Below are 22,367 nucleotides of genomic sequence, written 5' to 3'. Positions count from 1 at the left end.
ATTTCTTTTGCATTTGCGCGCTATTCTTTTTTAATATACATGACCGCACAATTACCAGTTAGAGTAGCGCAGTGCTAAATAGCAAAAAAAAAAAATGCCTGGTGATGAAGGAGGTAAAACCTTACGGAGCTCAAGTGGTAAATGTAGAGGGGCATTTTTGAGGCGCTTTTGTAGCTCTCCAAACATCCTTCAAAGATGTTTCTTGCGGGATTCTTTTCACCACACTGCCAGTGCACCACCCTGGTGTGAAAGCGCTCCTTGATTTTATTAGGAAGTATTTTTTGTGAGCTTTTCAGGTGCTTTTTTTTAAGGCCAAAGTGCTTTAAAAACTCCCCAGTGTGAACGCGCTCTTAACCAACCGCAATGTGTCAAGCAATTGCAGAGTTATACAGATATCATTAGCTCCTTCGATAAATTCAAACAATTGTCCCTAAATAAATAAAATAAAAAATACAAATAAATAATAAATATATAAAAATGTAAAATATAAAAAATAAATAAAAATAAATCTATAATAAATAAATAATGGTTTATAAGGGGAAATTTAACCCCAGTCCTGTGGCAGAAGATAAAAATGGTAAGGATGTGAACTACTGCATTATCCCCCTCAATTTCTTCTGATATTTATCTTGCTGCTTGGTATGTACTAACCCATTTCTAGGCACATTCTGCCCCTTCTTCAGCAGGAAGAAATGGTTCCATGGTATCTTTTCTTAGCTGGAGCCAGATAGAAAATCCAGCACAAGGGGCGTTGTCACCTCTGGCTGAAGGGTACTCCTAGTTCTATAGAAAATCATGATCTGTTTTCTACTTTATACTCGGGTTTTATATAACCAAGTATTTTTTATTTGCTTTGCTTATATGTGATTCTTTAAAATGTATTCTAAAAATGTTTTCTGTTGTAATGTTTAACCAAAAAAAAAAAAAAAAAAGCGTCTGCATTGTCTAGCCAATCCCTCTGTGCTCTTCGTCTTTATTATTATTAATTACTGCATTTTTTACTGCTATGGTTTAATTGCTGGGAGGTCCTGGTGAGTGTTGCCTACACTTCCATGGCACCGCGGGCTGTTTGCACTGCACGCAGATGTCACATGACACAAGCACAACTGTCTTTGTGCCAGTTTGTTGAAGAAAATGGCAAAGACCTTTTTGTTCTTGTTGTTTGTGAACTTCCATTTGCTCTCTAATATATATGGCATGCATTAAAAATTCTTAAAACCAAGGCCCATGTTTCCAGTAATTATTTTTTTTTATGCCATATGTTGGCACAGAGCCCCCCTTAATCTGATTTTATTATTCACACTGAATAGGTGATTTGCCTATTCACACACAAATCTGTACAATGCAGCACATGCGTTATTGCAGGCAATTTCTTGAACTGTGTGTTGCGTAAAGGCAGCCTAATTATTTTGCACAGTCTGGCAATGCACCACAATGCAGATTTTAACAGATTTACAGCATTTTTGTCGACACAGCTCAGCACAACACACAGGTGGCCTACATCCAGGGCCGGCCCTACTATGGGGCCCTACCATTAGATTCGGGCGGCACTTTGAAATGGGCGGAAAATTGAGGGCCAAGATTTTTTTTCCAGCAGTTTGGTGTTCACCCTCGGCACCAGATCAGATGTACAGCTTTCCTCCACTTGGTCTGTCCCTTTTATAAGATTGCAGCACTCCCCCTACCCTCCCCTACCTTATTTACACAAGATGGGAAGCATGGCAGGTCTGGACAAAGGGCGGTACTTTTCAAGGTAAGAAGCGGGTGATTGGTTACTAGACAGCAGAGCGGTCCCAGCAATCAGTCACCTGCCTTTCACATTAAAAGTCCCGCTCTTTGTCTGGACCTGCCATGCTGTCTTGTTTAAATAAGGTATAGGAGGGGGAGTGCTGCAATCTTATGGAAGGGGAAATCTGTAATATTTATGGTGGACTGTGATGGGGGGTTCTGTGATGGAGAGGAGTCTGTGATGGGGGATCTGTGATGGATAGGAGTCTGTGATGAGGGGAACCTGTGATAAATAGGAATCTGTGTTGGGGGCGGGGATATGTGATGGAGGGGGAAATCTCTGTTGGGAGGGAGTCTGTGATGGAGGTGGTGTCTGTGATGAGGGGGGTCTGGAACGGAAGGGATCTGTGATGGAGAGGGGTCTGTGATAAGGGGAGGGGGGGCTGTGATGGGGGGAGTCTGTGATGGGGGGATCTGTGATGGATAGGAGTCTGTGATGGGGAAGATCTGTGATGGAGAAGAGTCTGTGATGGGGGGGATCTGTGATGGAGGGGGATTCTGTGATGGGGGGATCTGTAATGGTGGGAATCTATGATGGGGGGATCTGTGATGAGGGGAGTCTATGATGAGGGGGGAGTTGTGATAGGTCGGTCTGTGATCGAGGGACCTGTAATGAAGAGGAGTCTGTGATGGGGGAGATCTGTGACGAGGAGGGATCTGTGATGAGGATGGTCTATGATATACAGGAGTCTGTGATGGGGGGGATCTGTGATGAAGAGGAGTCTGTCATGGGGATCTGTGATGGAGAGAAGTCTGTGGTGGGGGGGATCTGTGATGGAGGGGGGTCTATGATGGGGGGAACTGTGATGGGGGATCTGTGATGAGGGAAATCTATGATGAGGGGGGGATCTGAGATGAGGGCAGTCTGTGATGGGGGGGACCTGTGATGAAGAGGAGTCTGTGATGGGGGAGATCTGTGATGGGGGGATCTGTGATGAGGGCGTTCTGTGATGGGGGGACCTGTGATGAAGAGGAGTCTGTGATGGGGGAGATCTGTGATGAGGGGAGACTATGATGAGGGGGGGATCTGTGATGAGGGTGGTCTGTGATGGGGGACCTGTGATGAAAAGGAATCTGTGATGGGAGGGGGGGATCTGTGATGAAGGGAGTCTGTAATGGGGACCTGTGATGGAGCGGGGTCTATGATGGTATGGTCTGTGATGAGGGGAGTCCGTGATGGGGGGAGGGGGATCTGTGATGAGATGGTCTGTAATGTGGGGGTCTGTAATGGGGGGATTTGTGATGGGATGGTCTGTGATGAGGGGAGTATGTTATGAGGGGGGGGGATCACTAATGGGATGGTCTGTGAAGAGGGGAGTCTGTAATTTGGAGTTTGTGGTTTGGAATTGAACCTAATGGTATGTCATATAATTTTGCATATAGACAAGGTGTTGTTGCATGTAAATCTGACTTCCTGATCAATTGTAATTTTAGTTTTCATTATTATGATATAAAATAATGTGGGGGCCCTTTGGTCTGATTGATCTGTGATGGATAGGAGTCTGTAATGAGGGGGATCTGTGATGAAGAGAAGTCTGTGATGGGGGGGGGGGGTTGTGATGGAGAGAAGTTGTTAAGGGGGGGATCTGTGATGGGGGAGAGTCTAGGATGGGGGGGTCTGTGATGAGGGGGTCTGGGGGGTGGGAGGGATCCGTGATGGAGAGAGGTCTGTGATGGGGGGGGCTGTGATGGGGGGGGTCTGTGATGAGGGGAGTCTATTATGAGGGGAGATCTGTGATGAGGGGAGTCTATAGTGAGGGGGATATGTGATGAGGGTGGTCTGTAATGGGGGGACCTGTGATGTAGAGGAGTCTGTGATGTGGGAGGGTCTGTGATGGAGAGGAGTCTGTGATGGGGAGGGGGATATGTGATGGAGGAGGGTCTGTGATGGGGAGATCTGTGCTGGGGGAATCTTTAATGGGGGGATCTGTGATGAGGGGAGTCTATGAAGAGGGGGGATCTGTGATGAGGGGAGTCTATGACAAGGGGGGATCTGTGATGAAGGAAGTCTATGATGAGGTGGGATCTGTGATGAGGGGAGTCTGTGATGGAGGGGGGGGGTCTGTGATGAGGGTGGTGTGTGATGGGGAGACCTGTGATGAAGAGGAGTCTGTGATGGAGGGAGTCTATGATGAAGGGGGATCTGTGACGAGGGTGGTCTGTGATGGGGGGACCTGTGATGTAGAGGAGTCTGTGATGTGGGAGGGTCTGTGATGGAGAGGAGTCTGTGATGGGGAGGGGGATCTGTGATGGAGGAGGGTCTGTGATGGGGGATCTGTGCTGGGGGAATCTGTAATGGGGGGATCTGTGATGAGGGGAGTCTATGATGAGGGGTGGGATCTGTGATTAGGGGAGTCTATGACAAGGGGGGATCTGTGATGAAGGAAGTCTATGATGAGGGGGGATCTGTGATGAGGGGAGTCTGTGATGGGGGGGGGGGGAGATCTGTGATGAGGGCGGTGTGTGATGGGGGACCTGTGATGAAGAGGAGTCTGTGATGGGGGATATCTGTGATAAGGGGTGTCTGTGATGGGGGATTCTTCGATGTTAAGGGCAGGGATACGTGATGTGGGGTCTGTGATTGGGGGGGGGGATCTGTGAAGAGGGGAGTCTGTAATTTGGAGTTTGAGGTTTGGAATTGAACGTAATGGTATGCCATATAATTTTGCATATAGACAAGGTGTTGTTGCATGTAAATCTGACTTCCTGATCAATTTATTTTTTGCTTTATTTATCGTGATATAAAATAATGTATGTGTGGGCCTTTTGGTGGGCATGAATTTTGTTTAGGGGGGTGGGGGCAGCATTTCATTCTTGGACCCAAGCATCACAAAGTCTTGGGCCAGCCCTGCTTACATCAGTGTGCCTTGGTGTGCTAAAACGCATGAGCGTTGTTATGTTAGATGTGTTGGAGTGCCATTCTGCAATGCATCAGTTAAAGGCTAATTCCACCTTTGCCATATTTAGGGTGTAACATGTAACATAGTGCCATAGCCCAGCCCCGCAACCCCAAACATTTCCCATATACCTGAATTGCAGGGTTCTTCTCCCTTCAAATTCATTTTGAATTTGCCGCGGATGTGCCTGGCTACATCCACACAGTCATGCCATCCATTCAGAGATCTGTGAATGGAGAGACTGGAGAGACTACAAGTCCCATCCTCCACCCCAGCAGAGGGCTTTATAATTCTCAATGGGACAAAGTGTGGTGGCATCACCGCACTGACAGCTCAGGGCATCATTTTAAGGTCAGCCATGCTCCGCCATTTTTCAACAATGTCATGAAGGGGAGGGGCTTAGTCATTATCACATAAAGCGCAGGCATTCAAAGGTTTGAGAAACCTGATGGAAAAGCAAAGCTGACCCTCTCTGTTTTGGGTTAGTGCAGGCGGCGCATGCATGCACGTGACGTTAGTACGTGCTGTGCCTCTGTGCACGGGGCCACAAATCTCCTGAATTTTCTTGCCCTGGGCTCCCCCTCTCCTCGAATGATAGCACCGGGCCTGGAGCTGAGGACAGTGGTCCACGTGGCTGCTGATGTCAGTCACCGCCCAAGCCGCGACTCACGAATATTTATTTTTAAAGGGGAAAAATACACTCTTTGCCAGTTTTCAGAGCGCTGATCGCCGCTCACGTAATCCGCTGCCTCTCTCCTCCTCTTGGCCTCTCCTCCTCCCCTCCCGACTGACGTCAGCAGGGAATCCTTGGGCCAGGCCTCACTGCAGGCAGCTGTTAGACAGGGAAAAGAGAGAGGCGGCGGGTCACGTGAGCGGCGATCAGGACTCTGAAAACTGGTAAAGAACGGTTTATTTTTTTAACCACTTGCCGACTGCCTAACGCCGATCTACGTCGGCAGTCAGCCCCTCACAGGCAAAGTGACGTAGGGCTACGTCACTAGCTTGTGAGGGTCTAGGGAGCGAGCGCGCGCCCCCGGAGGCACGCTCCCACTCCCACGTGGTCACGGACCCCCCCGCGCGTGTGACCAGCGGACCCGATGTCCGCTGGTCACTCGGCGATCGGCGGGGGAGAGGGAGAATGTCAGGCAGCTTGTGTAGACAAGCCACCTGTCATTCTCCTTGCTGTAAAGACACTGATCAAACGGATCTAGCATGTAGATCCGTTGATCAGTGTCCTTACAGCTCAAGCCACAGCCAATCACAGTAGAAAGCACGCCCCTAGGGATACACACAGCCCCTCCCTCCCAAATAAAGTTAACCCCTTCACAACCAGTGTATTTTTACAGTAACAGTACATATGTATAGCACTGATTACTGTAGAAATGTCACTGGTAACCCCAAAAGTGTCACAAATGTCAGTCAAGGGTCCGATCTGTCTGCCCCAATGTCGCAGTACCGCAAAAAAAATCGCAGATCGCCGCCATTACGCGTTAAAAAAAAAAAACAACAAAAATTACAAAAATCTTTCCCTTTGTTAGTAAACGCGATAAATTTAGCGCAAACCAATCAAAATACGCTTTTTGCATTTTTTTTTACCAAACATATGTAGCATAAAACAAATTGGCCGAAAATTTTAAAAAATTTTGATTTTTACTTTTTTTTTGGGGGGAATTTCATATAAAAAAAATGTGAAAAATATTGTTATTTTTGCAAAATTGACGCTCTTTTTTTGTTTATAGCGCGTGATCAAAAAATCGCACAGGTGATCAAATACCACCAAAAGAAAGCTCTGTTTGTGGGGAAAAAAGGACGTCAAATTCGTTTAGGTACAGCGTCGCACGACTGCACAATTGTCCGTTAAAGTCACGCAGTGCCGAATCGCAAAATACCCCCTGGTCAGGAAGGGGGTAAAATCTTCCGGGGCTTAAGTGGTTAAAACACATACACAGACACAGGGGCACGGGCACACAGGATTAATAAACAGACCAGACAGGATAATATAAAGTGGCCTAATAACCACTTTAAAGGGGAAGTTGAGATTCCAGGGGGGGGCACTTGCAGATGCCAATACATGGGGGATGTTTGGGGGGGGGCTGAGCTATGACACCGTGTAACACCCTAAATATGGGTTGTAGCATGAACCATGCTGGCAAAAGTGGAATTAGCCTTTAACTCATGCATTGCAGAATCCATGGTTGCAATACTTTGAAAGTTACAAATATGACAAAAAAAAAAAAAAAATACTTGTACGTTTTTTTTTTCTTTTTTTTTCCAATATGTACGAATTTATTAATTTATTAAGAAAAGTTATATGCTTTTAAAATCTGTTGCATAAAAACACATGTATACCATACATTATCAACACATCAGTGTAAATGGGTCCTAATCATTGTCCCCCACCATAGTATGATAACACTCACTGCCTTGTGCTGCAAATTCGGAGCCATAGGATAGACTACATGCAACTTTTAACCTGAAAAGAAATTGTAAAAAAGTAGACAAAATGTAGATTTTATTCTGATGCCAGTTTAATATATACAAATCAGCTTTTAAAAAAAGAACCACTCTCAATATCTTAATTCTAATACCATTACATAGCATAAATAGAGGTAAAATCTGAGCGTAACATGGGCACTGCTGGCAGAGCAAAGGGTTTGGTTGGAAACAGATCAAATGATGATGTCCACCAATAGGTGGCACTGTGGAGTTTAAAAAAAAAAAAAGAAAAAAAAAAAGCCATATATTAAATTTTCCCCCTTTTACTGTGTATTAGCCTTGTAAGTCAGAACATCAGCAGCAAAACGCAGGAACTGCGAGCCAGTTTAACAGGATAAATAAAAGGGCCAAAGGCGTAAGCACTGTCAATGCACTTCTTATAAGTGTAACATTTCAATTTCACATCCTGACACACTGTTCTAAATGGAAATCCAGCAAATGTTTTTTTTTTTTTTTTTGTGAGCTTACAGCGAGAATAAAGACTACAATATATGACTAAATATAACGTGTAAATAGCCGTTCACATATTGTATTCTCAGGGTCATAAAAAAAAACTATTGATCCTTGACTGTTGGATATTAAAACAGAGATTGGGTAATGAAGCGCAGATAAATAAATAAAAAATTATAAAAAATTAAATATAAAAAAAAATTGATTTATTATAAAAGTAGTTCTAAAATTTGAGTGTGTTTATATGTTTATAATAGAGTGTATATATATATATATATATATATATATATATATATATATATATATATATATATTTAAATATAGATTTATTTATAAATAATATTAAATTATATTAATATATATATATATATATATTTATATATCATAATAAAGCAAGCCTAGGCAACCTATGATTCTCCAGCTCTTGTGGAACTACAAGTCCCAGTATGCCCAATATAATGTTCTGATTAGCCCCGGTTCACACTTATGCGAGTGCGGGGTTCGCATGTAATGTCGGCTGTGCGGTGCGAGTTTAGCCATACACTACTAAATTTGCACCGCAGCCGCAGCAAACACGCACAGGACCCTTTTTGGAAGCCGCATCAGGATCGGATCGCACAGCGGTTCACACTTGTGCGATCCGATCCTGTGCGAACTGCACGATCGCACTGCGATATGCGATCAAACTGGGGGTGTCGTTAAGATTACATTGACACCCCCAGCGTATCGCACATGGCAGTGTGAACTGCCGGGGGTGCGTGTGCAATGCGGGAACAGGCTGCGGATTCGCAGCCTTCCCGCATCGCATAAGTGTGAACCGGACCTAAACTGTTATAAATGGGCCTTACTGGGTTTGCGCTCGCTTTAATCAGGTTTGCAGAAATGGCCTTTTTTAATTTTCTCATAATAAATACGTTTATCAGACTGGGGCAAAACATACATTTTAAAGCTGATCCCTATGTAGATATAAAGACACATTTTCACAGGTGTTGGTGGGGGTAATAAAAGCAGGCGGTTGAGCCAGGGTTTTACCACCCCCCCTGACTGCCCCCCTGAAAAAGGGGATTCAGCCGCTTAGGGCCCTACATATGCAGTGGCTGCGATGCTTTGGGGCCACTGCAAACAATAAGGCTTTGTTCCCACTAGTGCGACTTGTCATGCGACTTTGGACACCTAAAGTTGCATGACAAGTCATACCCAATTGATGTAAATAGCACCCTTTTCAATCTATGTGACTGAAAGTCGCAGCGACTTGGAAACGTTTCCTGCACCACTTTAATGCGACTTTCTTGTGACCTGAGTGCCAGAGAGTGTAAAGTCTCATGAAAGTCACATCAAAGACGCACTCAAAATCACGCATCTTTGGAGTCGCACTAGTGGGAACCCCCCCCCCCCCTAATACCAGTACCGCCACCGAATATGGCATGCGATGCACGCAGTTGCAGAGTGGTGAGTTGACATTTTTAGGGTTGAAACAGGCAGTGAGGAGGTGACTTATCACCTCCTCTCCGGCTGTCAAACGCCCTCTGAAAAGCCCCCAACTGAGGATCACTTTTCAGAGGTGCGGCAATGATCACCACAGATCTAAAAGAGACAAGCACAAAAAATCGCTGCCCTATAGCAGACAAGCAGCGGTGCCAATAATTGTTAATAGCACTCCCACGCATTTGCAAATGAGTGCGTTTTTGCACACACAAAACCGAATAGTGACATAGCAAAATGAGATCAGTGTGATGTGTTTTTTTTTTTTTTTGGAAAGAGTCAAGGACTTCTTTTAAATGTTTCTGGCATGTAGGGCAACCTATTGAAATGAATGGGCTTGGGCTTCCCTACATGTGATACACAAGAAAGTGCGAAAACGCATAGAAACGCACCCACGGTCAATCGCACCTGAAGGTGTGAACTAAGCCTTAATGTAATGTATTTTAAAAATGCGAGCAATAGAAGTACTGGAATCTGACTTGGTATCAGCCTCTTACAGTTCCTGTACAGCAGTGCTGCAGTATGAGAGTAATAAGCAGCACAAGGAGCCAATCACTTCATATGCAGACAAGAAACAAGCAGATAGAGGGAGAAATCAGAGTGACAGAGAGATGAGCTCCTCACTGCTGCTTCTTTCACTGTTCAGTCACAGGCTGGGGTAATTCCAGCACGACCTGGGCTCAGAGCAAAGGGGTTGAATAATGCTGGCCATCAGACTGAGGACATCTAGTGGCAGAAAAAAGCACTGCTGGGGAAATCTCTAGATTGGTGTTGAATATTGCAGAAAAAGCTGTTTTTGCTCTTTTAACATGCTAGTCCTTTTATCTTTTCAATTTTGGCTAGAATTCTGCATCAAATGGTAGCGCAGCTGCACCATCCTTTGGCAAGTATAAACCGAAAGTGAAATATTTTTTATTAAATCTCTACAAATCCAATAAATGTGTGGAGTGATCCCTCTCTTTGTACTTGGCCTTGCAGCACTTGATGGAAGAATGCTATCAGTGTGGAGTTCGTGTGTTTGGATGGGTTCTCTCTATGGGGGAGATTTACTAAAATTGGTGAACACAGAATCTGGTGTAGGTCTGCATAACGTGTTTCTCCGAAAATAAGACCTTCCCTGAAAATAAGACCTACCATGAAAATAAGACCTACCCTGAAAATGAGACCTACCCTGAAAATAAGACCTACCCTGAAAATGAGACCTACCCTGAAACTAAGACCTACCCTGAAAATAAGACCTACCATGAAAACGAGACCTACCCTGAAAATAAGACCTACCCTGAAAATGAGACCTACCCTGAAAATAAGACCTACCATGAAAATGAGACCTACCCTGAAAATGAGACCTACCCTGAAAATAAGACCTACCCTGAAAATGAGACCTACCCTGAAAATGAGACCTACCCTGAAAATAGGACCTACCCTGAAAATGAAACCTACCCTGAAAATAGGACCTACCCTGAAAATGAGACCTACCCTGAAAATAAGATCTACCCCGAAAATAAAACCTGAAAATAAGGGAGTGATCCCTTTCTTTGTATTTGGCCTTGCAGGGCTTGCTGGAAGAATGTTAGTATGTGGAGTTTGTGTGTTTGAATGGGTTCTCTATGGGGGAGATTTACTAAAATTGGTGAACGCAGAATCTGGTGTAGGTCTGCATAACGTGTTTCTCCAAAAATAAGACGTATCCTGAAAATAAGACCTACCCTGAAAATGAGACCTACCCTGAAAATGAGACCTACCCTGAAAATGAGACCTACCCTGAAAATAAGACCTACCCTGAAAATGAGACCTACCCTGAAAATGAGACCTACCCTGAAAATAAGACCTACCCTGAAAATAAGACCTACCATGAAAATGAGACCTACCCTGAAAATAAGACCTACCCTGAAAATAAGACGTACCCTGAAAATAGGACCTACCCTGAAAAAAAAAACCTACTGTGATTTTTGGGGAGGGCTGCAATATAAGCCCTACCCCGAAAATAATCCCTAGTTTAAAGTGTTTGTAAAATCCTAGAATCCACTCTATTATGTTTTATATAATGTCCAATGTGTGTTTCTGTATTACAATTGTGCCAAATACCTTCAGTACAGCGCCGCTCGGCGCTCAGCTGACCTCCCGCTGCTCTCCTCCTCTTCTCCCAGCTGTCAGGGGGGGATCTCAGCCGATCCCCTCTGCAGTGCTCAGAGCGTAGAAGAGAGCTCCAGCGGGTCACAGAAGTGCCGAGCGGCGCTGTAAGGAAGGTTTTTGGCACAATTATAATACAGGAATGCACACATTGGACATGATATACTAATAATAGAGTGGATTCTTGGATTTTACAACCACATTTACTCGGTTCACACTGGGGATTCCTGACAGGGAGGGAGAGGGGGAGAGAAGACAGCACATTACATGATAAGAACTACCCCAAAAATAAGCCCTACTGTGTCTTTTGGTGCCAAAATTCCCGCATGGAAGAAAAATATATTTAAAATATATTTTAAAAAACATTTTTTATTTTTCCCAAATATATTGGAAATATATTTGAAATGCTACAATTTTGGCCATATTCAAAATATTTCTAAATTTTTTTTCCCTAAATATATTGGAAATATATTTTTCTTCCATATGGGTTAATATAAGAGAAGGTCTTATTTTTGGGGAAACACGGTAGTAACCATCAGCTTCCAGGTTTTTATGGTCAAAAATGAATTGAACAAGCTGAAGTTAGATGAAGACGTTTCACTACACAATGCTGCACCAGATTTTGCACTCTCCAGGTATAGTAAATCTTCCCCTATGTATTATAGTATATTCTCAAGCTTGTGAGTGTGTTTGGGATTGACCGATTATTGGCAACACCGATATATCGGGGGCCAATCTGTACTTTCAACGATATATTGGAATTGGCCCCGGAGGTTACCGATATTGCCAATATTTCTGGAAAGTGCTGTACTGAAGTGATGCCTGCAGCTAAAAGCATCTCCCCGGTACCGGTGTCCATAGCCGACGGTCGGCTGTCTTGTAATGACAACTGATGCAGCTAAGAAGCCACTCGACTGTCATTACAAGGAGCGGGAGGGGACGCCCCCCCCTCTCCCGCCGCCTTCTGCGGCTCACCCGGGTCTACTGTCCCACCAGAAGACCTGGGCATCCTACCTGCATGGCCGCCGAACAGAAAACCCTATCAAAGCCGCATTCGGCTCTGATCGGGTCTCCATGTAAAAACCCAGAAATGATGTCATGACATCACTTCCGGGTACTCGGCCCCAAATTAAAAAAAATGACAGCTTTCAAAACAGCCAAACTTGGCGTTTTTAATGCTTTTAAGTGCAGAGGAGGGGTTTGGGGTCGCCCAGATCCTTCCACAACAGTACCTGTAAAAAAATATATATATTTTTTTTTTTAAATGTCCGAAAATATCAGCCAATATCAGCCGATACTGATATCCGATGACCAAAATATCGGTATCGGCATTAAAAAAACGATATCGGTCGATCACTAGTGTGCGTAATTGGGGGGGGGGGTGGGACTGGTATGGGTTTCCTCTATAATATGATCTAAGATATAAATATAGAATTTGTGAAATTATCGGACTCACTTGTGTGGTTACAATATTATTATTATTATTATTGTTATTATTATTATTGTTATTGTTATTATTATTATTATTATTATTATTATTATTATTATTGTTATTATACAGGATGTATACAGTGGCAACAGGGGGACAGTACAATTACTATATAGTCTAATACAGAATGAATAGCATCATGGAGCTCACAATCTAAAGAATACATATTAAACTTTTCAGCCAATCACCTTTAATATTCATTCATTCATTCATTCATTCAGCACCTTCCACCCTCTCCATAGTAAGTATAAATTGTCTCTCATTCTACACTCATACAATGTAATACAATGTATCTCCTTTATAACACATTGTAACCCTGAGGCCTCCTCCTATCACTGTGTCCTGGGAGATGTTTTTTTCCTTCTCACCATACAGTATAGAAATAGTTAAATGTGAAAGTGCAAAGGGCAGAGCAAAGCTTGCTCAGATTACAGAGAGGGGGGCAGCTGGGGGAGGAGGGGGGGGGGCTGGGGGAGGGGGGGCAGGTCAGCTGGGGGAGGAGGGGGGGGCTGGGGGAGGGGGGGGGGCAGGTCAGCTGGGAGAGGAGGGTGGGATAGGCTCACCAACCCCAATACTAGATGAGCCTGGCTGTGTGTGACATGCAGCAATGATCCCCTCCTCACTCCTCCATCTACAAAGAGCTATACTGTACAGACACCTAGCTGTCACATTGTATATACAGCATGCAATCACTGAGCTGGAGACTTCTGTGCAGGGGATGGACACAGCATGGCCTCCTGTGATGGGAACATTTACTAAAGGAGTCCAGGATGTTCACTGCAAAAGAGAAGATTCACTTTAATGATCCAATCACCGATATTACCCAGGATTGCTTTTCACATGATTGGATGATTGGAGGGACTCATCACTCTACAGTCTACAATCCCATCTCCTTTATGTAATCAGTCTGATAATGTGTGCAGTGTTCTCTATAGATGTACAATGGCTCCTGTCTCTCTCTATATTTATTCATATATAGATTTTTAATTAATTTACTAAATTATCTCCTTCCCCTCCCCCCTTTTCCCACACATCTCTGCTCTCCCCCCTGCCATCTCTCTCTCCCTTCTCTAAACCCTTGCACTCCTCTCCCTCCTCTCTTCACTCCTTCTCCCCTTTTTTGCCCCCACCACCCCCCACCATTGCTCTCTTCTCCCACCTCTCTGTTCTCCCCCATGCACTCCACGTCCCCCTTCCCTCTCCCCCCCCCTCTTTCTACCCCCCCCCCCCTCTCTCCCTCTCTTCTCCCTCCTCTTACTCTCCCCTTCTTCCCTCCTCCCTCTATCTCCCCCTCCACCCATTGCCCTCCTTTCTCATCTTCCCTCCCTCACCCCCTTCTCTACCCCCCCCCCCAATGCTCTCCCCCCTTCATCTCCTCTCTACCTTCTTTACATCACTCCCCTATTTCTCTCCTATCTCCCCTCCCCTTCTCCATTGCTCTTCCCCTACCCTCAATTGCTTTCTTCTCCCCCTCTCTTTGCCCCTGCCCTGTCCCCTCTACCCCCCCCCCCCATTGCTCTTTTCTCTCCCTCTTTATTCCTCCTGTGTCCTATAACCCCCCCCCCCTCCCCCAATTGCTCTCTTCTTTCCCGCTGTATCCCTCCTGTCCCCTCCAACTTCCCCCCTCCCCCATTGCTCTCTTCTCTCCCTCTTTATGCCTCCTGTCTCCTCTAACCCCCCCCCTATTGCTCTCTTCTTTCCCTCTCTATCCCCTCCAACCCCCCCCCCCCATTGCTCTCCTCTCTCCCTCTTTATCCCTCCTGTCCCCTCCAACCCCCCCCCCCCATTGCTCTCCACCCTCCCTCTTTATCCCTCCTGTCCCCTATATACCCCCCACTGCTCTCTTCTCTGCCCTCCTCCCCCTCTCCAACCCTCCTGTCCCCTCTGTACCCCCCCCCCCCCCCCATTTGCTCTCTTTCTCTAATTCCCTGATTCCCCCCCCCATTCAATTTACTTCTCTCTATCCCTCCTAGCCATCCTCTCTAGTCACCTATCTCTTCTCTCCCCTCTCTATCCCCCCCCCCCCATTAATTCCAATTCCATCCTGTTCTCCTCTCCCTCATCCTTGTCTCTATTCCCCCCCCCCTTTTATACATCTGATATCAGACATGATATAATATAATATTGTGCACATCCCTCTGATCTGTAGTTGCAGTCAGTCAGTGTAGAGCCCCCCCCCCCCCGTCCCATTACTGGGGGTTCCGATCCTCTCTCCTCCGCTAAGTGTATAAAGTCCCTCCAGCTCATGAAGAGTTAACCCTCGGCTCAGGATTAACCCCCCGGGTGCCGGACTGATCGCCTCCCCTGTAAGGGTTAATGCCGGTCCTCTCCCAGCTGACAGTCAGCTGATCGCTGTGTGATTGACAGTTCCCCTCCTGGAAGTTTATCTCTTACTATTATGCTAATGAGGCCCGGGGATCCGTCCTCCCATTGGCCCGCCGTGCCCAGTCCGGGCCGTGACGTCAGACCGCCTATAAAACTCAGCAATGCTTTTAAAGTGCTCCGTGTAGGGATCGGTGAAAAAATCCGGAGCGGTGTCCCCCAGTCCTGACCGGCTCAGCACTTCCCCCCCTCCCTCTTCCCCTCCCCGGTCCCGGGATTATGAACTGTGTGTTGTAGTAGTTTTGTAGTCCATCCCGGGAAGAGGCAGCGGAGCCCCCCGGTATGTCCTCCGCCGGGCTCCTGTGATCTTCAATCCATTCTCCAGTTGATTTTTTTTTTTTTTTTTTTTTTGGGGTGGGGGGGGGAGAGAAGCGATCACCGCAGCAAAGCTGGCTCTCCCGGTGGCAGTCCCCGGTAGCGGTAGTGTGGTGTCCCCCGTGTGGAGGGCTGCGAGCAGCGGCAGCAGAAGGATGGCATCAGAACTGGCAATGAGCAGCTCCGACCTGCCCACCAGTCCCCTGGCCATGGAATATGTTAATGACTTCGATCTGATGAAGTTCGAAGTGAAGAAGGAGCCGGTGGAGACCGACCGCATCATCAGCCAGTGCGGCCGCCTGATCGCCGGGGGATCGCTCTCTTCCACCCCGATGAGCACGCCCTGCAGCTCGGTGCCCCCTTCCCCGAGCTTCTCGGCGCCCAGCCCGAGCTCCGGGAGCGACCAAAAGAGCCACCTGGAAGACTACTACTGGATGACCGGCTACCCCCAGCAAATCAACCCGGAGGCGCTGGGCTTCAGCCCGGAGGACGCTGTGGAAGCGCTGATCAGCAGCGGAGGCAACCCCCAGCAGCAGCAGCAACAACAGCAGCAGCAGCAGCAGCAACTCCAGCAGGGCGGCTACGATGGCTTCGCCCGGGCGGCGCAGCAGTACGGCGGCTCCTCGGGGGCCATGCCCGGGGAAGAACTCGGCTCCGCCGCCGCGGTGGTCTCCGCAGTGATCGCAGCAGCAGCCGCGCAGAACGGGGCTCCCCATCACCACCACCATCACCACCACCCCGGAGCAGGAGGAGGAGGGCTGCCGGCTTCCTCCGGCAGCAGCGGAGTCTCTCCGGCTTCCTCTGGGATGCACCCGGCTCCCCACCACCATCATCACCACCACCACCACCTGCACTTCGACGATCGCTTCTCCGACGAGCAGCTGGTCACCATGTCCGTGCGGGAGCTCAACCGGCAGCTGCGGGGGGTCAGCAAAGAGGAGGTGATCCGGCTGAAGCAGAAGAGGAGGACCCTGAAGAACCGGGGCTACGCTCAGTCGTGCCGATTCAAGAGGGTGCAGCAGAGGCACGTCCTGGAGTCCGAGAAGAATCAGCTGCTGCAGCAAGTGGAGCACCTCAAGCAGGAGATCTCCAGGCTGCTCCGGGAGAGGGACGCCTACAAGGAAAAGTATGAGAAGCTCCTAGGAAGCGGATTCCGAGAAAACGGCTCCAGCAACAGTGACAACCCTTCATCTCCGGAGTATTTCATGTGAGTCTCACCCCTGAGCCCTTCTCTTCTCTCCCAATACCTGTCTGGGGGGTGAGGGACCCTTACTCAACCCTTCCATGGTGCCCATGATTTATTAGGTGGGTTCTCCTCCACTTTTCCTAAAACTTATCCTGACCCTTGGGGTGTAGGACTTTACTAAACCCTTCCTTGACCCTTGGGGTGTAGGACTTTACTAAACCCTTCCTTGCCCATATAGTGCCCATATTGCATCCACTTTTCCTAAAACTTATCCTGACCCTTTGGGTGTAGGACTTTACTAAACCCTTCCTTGACCCCTGGGGTGTAGGACTTTACTAAACCCTTCCTTGCCCATATAGTACCCATATTGCATCCACTTTCGAGTTACCCCCTATGTCATTTCTTGACTTTGTCTAGAAACCCATCTTTTCCTCTTCTTCTTTACTTATTTCAACCTGGGAGCCTACTATAACATTTCTTGCCCTTCTGATAACTATATTATATTAGCTTTTGAGTTGCCCCCATGTCATTTCTTAACTTTGTCTAGAAACCCATCTTTTCCTCTTCTTCTTTACTTATTCCAATGTGGGAGCCTACTATAACTTTTCTTGCCCTATATTACATTAACTCTTAAGTTACCCCCATGTCATTTCTTGACTTTGTCTAGAAACCCATCTTTTCCTCTTCTTCTTTACTTATTCCAATGTGGGAGCCTACTATAACATTTCTTGCCCTTATGATAACTATATTACATTAACTGTTGAGTTGCCCCCATGTCATTTCTTAACTTTGTCTACAAACCCATCTTAATCTCTACTACTTTACTTATTCTGAGGTGGGAGCTTACTATAACCTTTCTTGCCGTTATGGTACCCATATTGCTTTAACTTTTCAGTTGCCTCATGTCATTTCTTGACTTTGTCTAGAAACCCATCTTGATCTCTGCTACTTTCCTTATTCTGACGTGGGAGCCTGCTATAACCTTTCTTGCTCTTATGGTGTCCATATTGCATTAACTTTTGGCTTTCCCCCATGTCATTTCTTCTTGACTTTATCTAGAAACCCATCTTGACCTCTTTCAATGTAGGAGCCTTCTATACCCTTTCTTTCCCATACTGCATTAACATTTGAGTTGCCCCATGTCATTTCTTCTTGACTTTATCTAGAAACCCATCTTGACCTCTTCTGCTGTACCTCTTCCAATGTGGGAGTCTACCATACCCTTTCTTTCCCATAGTGCATTAACATTTGAGTTGTCCCCATGTCATTTCTTCTCAAATTTGTCTAGAAACCCATCTTGATCTCTGCTACTTTACTTATTCTGATGTGGGAGCCTGCTATAACCTTTCTTGCTCTTATGGTGCCCATATTGCATTAACGTTTGAGTTTCCCCCCATGTCATTTCTTCTTGACTTTACCTAGAAACCCATCTTGACCTCTTCCACTATACCTCTTTCAATGTAGGAGCCTACTATACCCTCTCTTTCCCATACTGCATTCATATTTGAGTTGCCCCATGTCATTTCTTCTTGATTTTATCTAGAAATCCATTAACCTCTTCTGCTGTACCTCTTCCAATGTGGGAGTCTACCATCCTCTAACTTTCCCATACTGCATTAACATTTGAGTTGTCCCCATGTCATTTCTTCTCAAATTTGTCTAGAAACCCATCTTAACCTCTTCTGCACCTGTTCTGATGTGGGACCTTACTAAACCCTTTCTTGCCCATATGGTGTCCATACTGCATTAGCTTTTGAGTTGCCCCCATGTAATTTCTTCCTGACTTTGTCTTGAAACCCAATGTGACCTCTTTTACTATACCTATTCAAATGTGGGGCTTGACTAAACCCTTTCTTGCCCATACTGTATTAACTTTTGAGTTGCCCCAATGTAATTTATTACCACCTTTGTCTAGAAACCCATCTTGACCTCTTCTACTATAGCTATTCAGATGTGCGAGCTTACTATACCCCTTTTTGCCCATGTGATGCTCATAATGTACTAACTCATAGCATTTATGTTATTTCTCCTTTAGTTTGTGTAGAAACTTAACTTGTCAACCCTTCCCTGCCCACATGGTACCCATGCTCTATTAGTGTTTGGGTTGACCACATGTTATTTTTCCATTACTTTTTAAGGAAGCCTATTCTGCCCTCTTATATAACCATTGGGGTGTGGGACCTTATTAAACCCTTCCTTGCCCATTTGGTGCCCATGCTCTTAGCCTCTTGGGCTGTGCTCCTTATTTCTTCTTCACTTTTGCTAGAAACTTATTGTGCCCTTTTCTACTATGTGGGACCTTATTAAACATGTCCTTGCCCACATGGTGCCCTAGGTGTATTAACTCCTCGCCTCTTGGTCTGATAACCTTCTTTCTTATTCACTCTGACTAGAAACTCATTGTGCCCTCTTCTTCTATGTGAGACCTTACTAAACACTTATTTGCTCATATATTGTCCATGCCGTATTGCCTCTTGGGTTGACCACATGTCATTTCTCCTTTACTTTGCCATCTTCAACTATACCCACTGAGGTGAGGGACCTTTACTAAACTATCCAATGCCTACATGGTACCCATGTTGTATTAACTCTTTGTGCTTCTATGCTGTTTCTTTACTTTGTCTAGAAACTCATCCTGTCCTCTTTTACTATACCTATTGAAATGTGGGACCTTATTAAACCCCTTGTTACCCACATGGTGCCCATACTATATTGACTCATAGCCTCTTGGGGTTACCACATGTTATTTATTATTTATTTTGGCTAGAAACGTATCCTGTCCTCTTGTGCAATATCCATTGAGGTGTAGGACCTTACTAAAGCTGCCCTTGACCATATGATGCCCATGCTGCAATTCCTAATAGCTTCTTGAGTTGACCGCATGTCATTTTTCCTTCACTTCGGCTAGAAACTCATTCTACCCTCATCTATTATACCCATTGTGATGCAGGACCTTACTAAACCTATTTAATCATATGCTCCCATGCTGTATTAACTCTTAGCCTCTTGGGGTGACCAAATGTCATTTCTCCTTTACTTTGTCTAGATATTTATCCTACTCTTTTTCTGCTATATGTATTGGGATATGGGATCTTACTAAACCCTTCCTTACCCACATGGTGCCCAGGCTGTAATACATTTTAGCCTCTTGGAGTGACCACATCTTGTCTTTCCTTCATTATTGCTTAAAACTGTCTTCCAATCTACCCAGTAGTGCAAGAAACTATTACTAAACCATTCCTTGTCCACATGGTGCCTCTGTTGTATTAACTCTGTATGTGCAGAAACTCTTCTTATTTCTCATCCTATGTCGTCCTCACCCTGGCTAGGAACTTGTCTTGCTCTCTTCTGCTATTCATAGTTGGGTGTGGGACGCTTTCTAAACTCTTCCTTGTCCACACGGTGCCCCTGTTGTATTAACTCTGCATGTCCAGAGACTCTCTTTATTCCTCTTTTCATTTCTCAGTGACCCTGGCTAGAAGCTTATCCTGCCCTCGTTTATTATACCTACTCTGGTAGGGGACCCTTACTAAACCCTTCGTTGTCCACATGGTGCCCCTGTTGTGTTAACTGTTCACATCCAAAGACTCTTCTCTGGACAGATTATTCACATCCTATCCAGATATTTCTCATCTAAATTTCTTCTCACCCTGGCTATCCTACCCTCTTCTACTCTATCCAGTGGGGTGCGGGACCTTATTAAACCTTTCCTGGTCCACATGCTGTATTAAATCTGCATGCTCAAAGTCTCTATGGGTGACCACATCTTATTTCCCTGGCGAGAAACTCATCCTGCCCTCTTCTTCTGTACGCAGGAGTTGGCCATAGCCTGAAATCATGTTCCCTTTAATTCCCTAAAAGTTCCTACACCCCCCCCCTCCCCCTTTTCTTAAAATGACAACAGTCCATTTTCTAGACTTTTTTCTTTTTTTTCTGTTCTGCATTGCTTTACCTTACCCCTTCTGCATTTCATAGTCTTGCATGCCCATGCTTTATAATCACAGCTCAATTCTGGTGCACTTTTAAAAGTTGGAAGGACTTTTAACAGAGCAGCCAGTTCTAGGCAGATGCCAGCTGACTTATATTGGATGGACAGTCTTAAGCCTTTTTTTTTCCAGGGACAGTCTTAATGATTGGTCCTTGCAGACCGTTGTCCCAAGTTTTCAGGACTGGGCAGCTGCAGAATAAATTTCTCATTTAGCATTGAAATGTTCTTAATATTATTTATTGTCAGTCAGTGTTTAGAAAGCAGTAATGCATGTTTGGATTACTTTTATTTAGAATAGTAAATCGTTTATAGATATGTATCTAGCTCTTCTCTTGGAGACACTATTTTGCTAGCAGGACTATTTACCAGCCTAACCCCAGAGTGTCCCTGTAATTTATTTTTAAGTGTTGGCAGCTAAGCTTTATTTTCCGGGAGGGTGGCAGGAATGCTTAAAAAATTGATTATTTCTTAATATAAGGGAACAGGTCCACCTTATTATAGAGTCAAGGAATATTTTCCATCATACACTAGCAAGTTCTACACTTTTACACCTCAAAACTTGGCTACTCACAAACATAAGATAGCAGCTTGAACAAACTTGTGATTTTGAGTCACGCTTTCAAAATTATTTATTAAAAAAAAAACGCAATTTTTAATTATTCGATTTATTTATTTAAAAAAAGCAGTTCCCGCGACAGACCATTATTTAAAATAAATAAATAAATAAAATAAAAATTGTTCTGTCGAAGGGGAATTTTTTAAAATAATTTTCCGCCAAGCGGAAAACCTTTTTCTCATCTTACGATAAGCATAAGCAATACACATGCACTTAGTGCACCTTTTTCGGCATTGACTGTCACTGTCATGTGTGTATTCTGCGAGTGTTCGGTTTTTTTCTATTGAGGAAGTCATTAGCGTTAGAAGAAAAATTGTTTGTATGAAACTCTATCAGGGAGGAAACTGCCACAAGTCTGGAGATTGCTGCCTTGTGTCAATGAGTAGCCTAAGTCTTGAGGACTTTTACCCAGACAACCAGCCCATAGAAGATAGATATCAATCTTAACTGCTTCGGTGAGCTGTAATGAAATCTTTAATTGCTCATATTAAAGCTGCATCACAGGCTAGACAGTTGGCAGTGGACTAATTTAAGCAATAGTATTACCTTGGCATGCTTTATATCCCATATATCATGGAGATATATTGTATCGGTTATGCTAAAAAAAAAAAAATAGAATAAAAAAATTGTATTGAGGTCCTGTCCACTTTTTTGACTAGGTGTAGAAATAACGTGTTCACTAGAAACAAAGTTTTTACAGTTAACTGTCTTTAGTGCTTTTATTTCCTATAATTCGGGGAAGATGGGAGGGTTATATTAGGTGTTTTACTTTACTGCTTTCTTTCCATGCTTTTCTGGGCTTGCCTTACACCTATCTAACACCCTTTGCACTCATATGAAGATTACTCTTTAATACCATCCACTTTACGTTTCCTATTTTTTTTTTTTTTTTTTAAGGTCATGAGTTTATGAGCTTGCTGTGTCAAAGACAGAAAGAAAGAGAAAAAGCAGAATTGTTGCCATCCCGAGTCCTTCATATGAGCTTGCAATAAAAAAAAAAAATGTGAATTTTTAGACTGTCTCGCTGAATTCATCATTTTGAGAGTTGCTGACCTAAAACAAACAAAAAAAAAAAATTAAAAAAATGAGGAGATGACGTGTAAAGCAACCTGCCAAAATGAAGCCTCTTCATCAAAACTTCAGTTTTT

General features: G+C 44.9%; 1 protein-coding gene across 2 annotated transcripts in view; it reads left to right on the top strand.

The window, feature by feature from the left end:
- Nucleotides 1-15,319: 15,319 nt before the first annotated feature.
- MAF (MAF bZIP transcription factor) overlaps nt 15,320-22,367 on the top strand; it is a 157,168-nt gene continuing 150,120 nt past the window's right edge. Inside the window, exons 1-2 of one of the 2 annotated variants that reach the window (XM_082270140.1) lie at nt 15,320-16,636; nt 22,117-22,367. The exon at nt 22,117-22,367 is cut by the window's right edge and continues 1,154 nt beyond it. In XM_082270140.1, coding sequence (XP_082126266.1) covers nt 15,585-16,636; nt 22,117-22,123 — 1,059 coding nt within the window. In that variant the 5' untranslated portion in view covers nt 15,320-15,584 and the 3' untranslated portion in view covers nt 22,124-22,367. The remainder of the gene's footprint in view (nt 16,637-22,116) is intronic. The other variant, XM_082270139.1, reaches the window with a different exon arrangement.

This window comes from Pelophylax lessonae, assembly GCF_965119305.1.
Source record: "Pelophylax lessonae genome assembly, chromosome: 10".
Classification (NCBI taxonomy): Eukaryota; Metazoa; Chordata; class Amphibia; order Anura; family Ranidae; genus Pelophylax; species Pelophylax lessonae.
Note: the sequence above shows the minus strand (reverse complement) of the source record. Positions and strands in the feature narration are given on the sequence as shown.